Source organism: Aplysia californica, unplaced genomic scaffold (genome assembly GCF_000002075.1).
Source record: "Aplysia californica isolate F4 #8 unplaced genomic scaffold, AplCal3.0 scaffold00430, whole genome shotgun sequence".
Classification (NCBI taxonomy): Eukaryota; Metazoa; Mollusca; class Gastropoda; order Aplysiida; family Aplysiidae; genus Aplysia; species Aplysia californica.
Window position 1 is genome coordinate 291,435 of NW_004797700.1, and position 5,539 is coordinate 296,973.

The window sequence follows — 5,539 nt, forward strand, 5'->3', positions numbered from 1 at the left end:
ATATATATATACAAGTGGCTGAACTTATTGAATCAGTAATCAATTTAAATATCATACTTTGAACCCAAAATTAGTAATTTCTAGATGTGCCCCTATCCTTAAACAATAAACGACAGTTTCCCATACCGTCAAAAAGTTCGTCGACGGCCTTTTCTCCCTGAAACTTGCTTGCCACTTCATCAATGAGATTATGCACGTCCTTGTCGTTCACTAAGGAAAAGAAACAAAGAGAGAAAAAAATCACACAATTGTTTAAAAACTTCAAAACAAATACATGAATGATTGGTCTCCGAAACAGAAAGAGACTAATACATTGTTGGTAGTTGGCGGGTTCTCTGGAGTGGTTTGCTTCTTCTGTCCTATCAAACATATATCATCCTTATCTCCCGTCCTTCTTTTTATGTTCGTTACTCTCTTGTAACACCTCTAATCTTCTGGCGCTCGTATGACCTTATGCAGTTACGAGAGCCGTAAAACCTCTACAAAAAACAGACTAATAGATGAATGTTTTCCTCCTAAACAGACGCACGCAAATAGATGAATGTCTGTCTCCAAAACGGACAGATACAAAACGACGAATGTATGTCTGTAATACATATCAAAACAAATAAATGAATATTAGCCGGCTTAAAAACTAAAATAGTTCAACCAATATGAAAAGTGCAACGACCGACCGCCCAAGTTATTTATAAAACCTTCAAGACAAAATAATGACGATACGTCCAGCTTTATATTACATATTTAATATTGGATAATGTTGTGAAGCGTTCATAAACCTATAAAATTCAAAAACCTGTGTTAAAATTCAATAACTTCTTGGTGTCTACATTTAAGCATGCTCAAAAACTAGAAATTTATAACAGTTACGAAAAATGTAACGACCGACTGCCGAAGTTAACACAATAAAAAAAAGAGGACAAAGTTATAAAGATATTTTAAGCTTCTCATCACACAAATAAGTGTGGATAGTGTTTGAATGAACACACACTCCTTTAAAATGCTAGGGCTTATGTTAAAACTCAATGACGTGTTGGTTCGTACATTCAAACAGGCTCAAAAACTAAAATATTTTAATCAGTATGAAAAGTGTAACGACTGACCGCTCAAGTTACTTAGAAAAGCTTCAGGCTAAAGTAATAACGATACTTCCAAATTTTTATTATACACTTAAGATTGAACAAAGTTTTGAAGTGTTCTTAAACCTTTAAAGTGCAAAAACCTGTGATAAAATTCAATAACTTCTGGGTGTCTACATTTAAGCACGCACAAAAACTAAACATTTATCACAGTGACGAAAAGTGTAGCGACCGACCGCCCTAGTTACTTAAATCTGAAGGACGACAAAGAAATAACGACAATTCCTGCTTTATATAACACATTTAGCCGTGCTGAGCAGATAGAACTTTGTAATTCCAGAGCAGCGTTTCTGTGTCTTAGCTTTTATACAAATTATTTAAGTGGTTACTTCCCTTCACCAGTAACATTTCACTACAGCAGCTCGTGCAGACGATAAAGTGAAATAGTGCTAATTGGCTCGAAATAAGAGGTTATTTCAAACGGGAAAAAGTTCTAATAGATTTTGTTACTTCATTATTTTGATTTGGAAAAAGAAATAATAAAATAACTTACCATTTTTCCCGTTTTTCTTCAGGATTCCGCTAGCTGTAGTGGCAATTTTTCCTGCTTCTTCTTGCAGCTCGTCCGACTGAATGCCTGTGTCAGAATAAAGAGAGGGGCGGGGAATACATTAACATTTATGTGGGCGTGCATGTTGGTTGGTATGTGTGTGTGTGTGTGTGTGTGTGTGTGTGTGTGTGTGTGTGTGTGTGTGTGTGTGTGTGATTTATCGATTGTTTGTGTGTTTATTTCGCGTGTGTATGTGGATGCCTGTATGTGTACGCCTGTATGTGTACTTGTGATTTGTGAGTATGTGTGTGTGTGGATGTGTGTGTGTGTGTGTGTGTGTGTGTGTGTGTGTGTGTGTTTATGTATGCAAGTGTGTTTGTCTGTAAGTGTAAGTGTTTGTGTGTGTGCGTCTGTGTGTGTGTGTTTATGTGTGCAAGTGTGCTTGTCTGTAAGTGTTTTTGTGTGTAAGTGTAAATGTGTGTGTGTGTGTGTGTGTGTGTGTGTGTATGTGTGTGTGTGTGTTTGTGTGTAAGTGTAAGTGTGAGTGTTTGAGTGTGTTTATGTGTGCAAGGGAGGCGAGAGTCGTCCATGCGGTGAACGTGGCCGGCCCACCGAGCTGAGAGCTCAGTAGGATAAAAGAAGACCATCATATTATCTACAGTATGTAAGAGTGTGGAAGAAGGAGGCAAGGGCCTGGTATCTGTGCCCTGCCATCCACCTCCTTCCTGCCCCACCGTCCCCAATTAATCTTTGTCGACGAACCCCCCCCCCCAACCCGGTCAATCCTCACCCCACACTAACTTGTTAAATTTTTCTATTCCCCAGCCACCCTGACAGAACCCCGTGGTCCCTCCAGCCCATTCTGGCAACTTCTCTTGTCCCTTTCTCCTTCTTCGTATCCGTCGTTGGATTGGGCAAAAGTAAGTGTTTGTTACTTGTATTTGCCTTGTATGTATGTATGTAGTAGTAGTAGTAGTATTAGTAGTAGTAGTAGTAGTAGTAGTAGTAGTAGTAGTAGTAGTAGTAGTAGTACATTGCGTTTTTTAAATCTTGTTGTCAACATCATAATTTATACAATACTAGTACTTTTAAGAATTATCATCATGGTCTGGGAAATTAAGATGTACAGATAATTCCTAAATCTTCACCCACCCATCCATCCATCCATCCATCTATCCATCCATCCATCCATCCATCCATCCATCCATCCATCCATCCATCTATCTATCTATCTATCTATCTATCTATATATCTATCTATCCATCCCTCACAGAGGTGAGCTGCCGCCGGTTGTTCTGTGCCCTCATAGTGTTGGCCAGTGTGTTCATCTGTGCGGAGCCACGCATCTGGTCTCTGGAGGGCAGCGACGAGGAGGAGCTGTTCCGCTCCAACGACCTCTTCAAGCAGGTCCTCTGGCCGTCCGTCTACGCCCTCAGTTTCCTCCCCTTGGCAATCTACCACGCGCTGGCAGAACACGAGCTCAGGAAGAACTCGGTAAGGGAGAAAAATGTTGTGCCTGACCCAAGGAGCTTAAAACTAAACTACTGTAAACTCCTTGGCCTGACCGCTACACCACAGACGTGGATGGCAAGAAGAAAAAAAGAAATTTTAACTCTCTCAGCTGCAAAAGTTACATAGAATTGGAGAAAATCAAGATATTATATGTTGTTGAATAGGGCTTTTGTACAACCTTTTTCATCTTACTTGTTTTGAGCTATAGGGTTTTATTCAGGCTGTTTTGTGATAGGCGAAGGACTGTGCTTTTGAGTTCATTTCCGCCCGGAAGAAAATAACTTTACTCGGGTTTTTGAAATCGAAAACTTAAAAAGAATTCCAGTTTAATAAGCAAGAACGGGTTTTTAACCCGTACATTGACAGGCCCGAGAATTGAGGGATTAAGCAAGGGTTCCAGTAAAGGTACATTCCTGCGTTTCATGAATCTTAGTTTGATGAAAAAAAATCTAAAAATCATGTTATGTCGTACCTGGAGGTGTTTCAGCTTTTCATTTCCGGTAAAATTATTACTTGCTTACATTCCACTTGTGAAATAAAAGCGGATATCTCAAGTGTGAAATAGAAGCTGTAATACACATTTTGTATAAATTACTCTACGCACTACATTCGCCTTCTAACTTTTTGGGAGAAAATATGGACTTGAAATGGTCGCTTTTAAGGACAAGCGGGCTGACCCAGATTGCGGGGGTTTCCAGAAATCTTGACCTACACCAAAAGTGGACATTGCCCTACCTATAGGAGAAGTTTGGTTTCATAAGTATGTATATTTGTTTGGTTATAGAGAAAACTCTCCTTGTCTTTGACAGAAACTGAACAAGCCGATCCCATCAGTAGTAGGCACCCCGTATTATAAAACTCGTAGTAAAACTATTGTTATTTTTCTTACACAACTTATACTTTTTTATTCCTTCATCTTTCATTCACTAATATGCTTTTGGTTTGTTTTTTTTGTTTTTCCAGGTCCACTCTTTCTCTCTCTCCACGTCCGGCCTACTGATGGGGTCTGTGTTCACAGTGCTCATGGCCTCTGCTGACTTCATTCCTTTCTACGGACGGGTCAGTTGTGGTGTTGTTGTTTTCGTTATTGTTGGTATTGTTGTTGTTGGTGGTGGTGGAGGTGGTGGTGGTAGTGGTGGCGGTGGTGATGGTGGTGCTGTTGTTGTTGTTGTTGTTGTTGTTGCTGTTGCTGTTGTTGTTGCTACTGTTGTTTTTGGTGGTAGTGTTCTGGTGTTGCTTTAAATGTTGATATTGTCGTTATTGTTGTATATTATTCTGTTTTTGTTTTTGTTTGGTTGTTGTTTTTGTTGGTGGTGGTTGTGACGTTGTCGTTATTGTTGTTCTGTTGTTGTTGTTGTTGTTGTTTTTGTTCTTGTTGTTTTTCTTGTTGTACTTGTTGAGATTCCTTGAGTGTTCGGTGCAGACTTAGCCCTGTCGATGCAGTTCTTGTCTAAGCTTCACATGGTCCTAGTTTGAATCCCCAGTGAGGAGAGCGACTATGAACATACTAGGTGGGTGGTTGGCGGGTGCTCTGGTGTGGTTTGCTTCTTCTTTCCTATCAAATATCTATCGTCCTTTTCTCCCCTTCTTTTTTTAAAGCTTGTTACTCTCTTGTAACACCTCTAATCTTCTGGCGCTTATATGAGCTTATGCAGTTGCGAGCGCCGTAAAACCTGTACTAAAACTAAAGAACATAATACAGATAGGATCAATAAGTGTCTATGCTCGAACAGGAACACTATTTGAGGAGCAGACGTTTATTATAATCTGTCCTATTGTACTTGTCGTTGCTGCTGTTGCTAATGTTGTTTTTGGTTGATTGTGCTGCTCCTGCTATTGTTGTAGATGGTTTTGTTGCTTCTGATGCTGTTGTTAATGAGGATGTTTTTCTTGCTTTTTGCTGCTGTTATTGTTGTTGTTGATGGTGTTTTTGTTTCTGTTGCTGCTGCTGCTGCTGCTGCTGCTGCTATTGTTGTTGTTCTCGATTGTTTTTGCTGCTTATCAGATTTCTGTCTTGCATTAAAAAAATTAAAAAATAACAAAGAGAAAACAAAAAGAAAGAAAAGAAAAAGAAACAGTATTTGGGAAACAGTTTTAGTTCACCTTTAACTATTTGTTTGTTCCCAGGTTGACACCTTTCCTGAGATGTGGGAGGTCATAAAAGACGGCGAAAAGTGCAACTTTGGGTAATTGTTGTTGTTGTTGTTGTTGTTGTTGTTGTTGTTGTTGTTGCTGTTGTTAGTGTTGTTGTTGTTGTGGTGGTGGTGGTGGTTAGTTGTTTTTGTTGTTGTTGTTGTTTTTGTTGTTGTCGTCGTCTTGGTGGTAGTGGCTATTTGTTGTTGTTGTTGATGTTGTTGTTGATGTTGTTGTTGATGTTATTGTTATTCTTGTTGTTGTTGTG

The 5,539-nt window shown here is 39.4% G+C and overlaps 1 protein-coding gene across 1 annotated transcript in view; it reads left to right on the forward strand.

The window, feature by feature from the left end:
• LOC101857893 overlaps positions 1-5,539 on the forward strand; it is a gene marked incomplete in the record, with an annotated part of 8,986 nt that overhangs the window by 306 nt on the left and 3,141 nt on the right. The window contains 4 exon segments of the mRNA XM_013086043.2: positions 2,452-2,546; positions 2,900-3,120; positions 4,102-4,197; positions 5,266-5,324. Coding sequence (XP_012941497.2) covers positions 2,452-2,546; positions 2,900-3,120; positions 4,102-4,197; positions 5,266-5,324 — 471 coding nt within the window.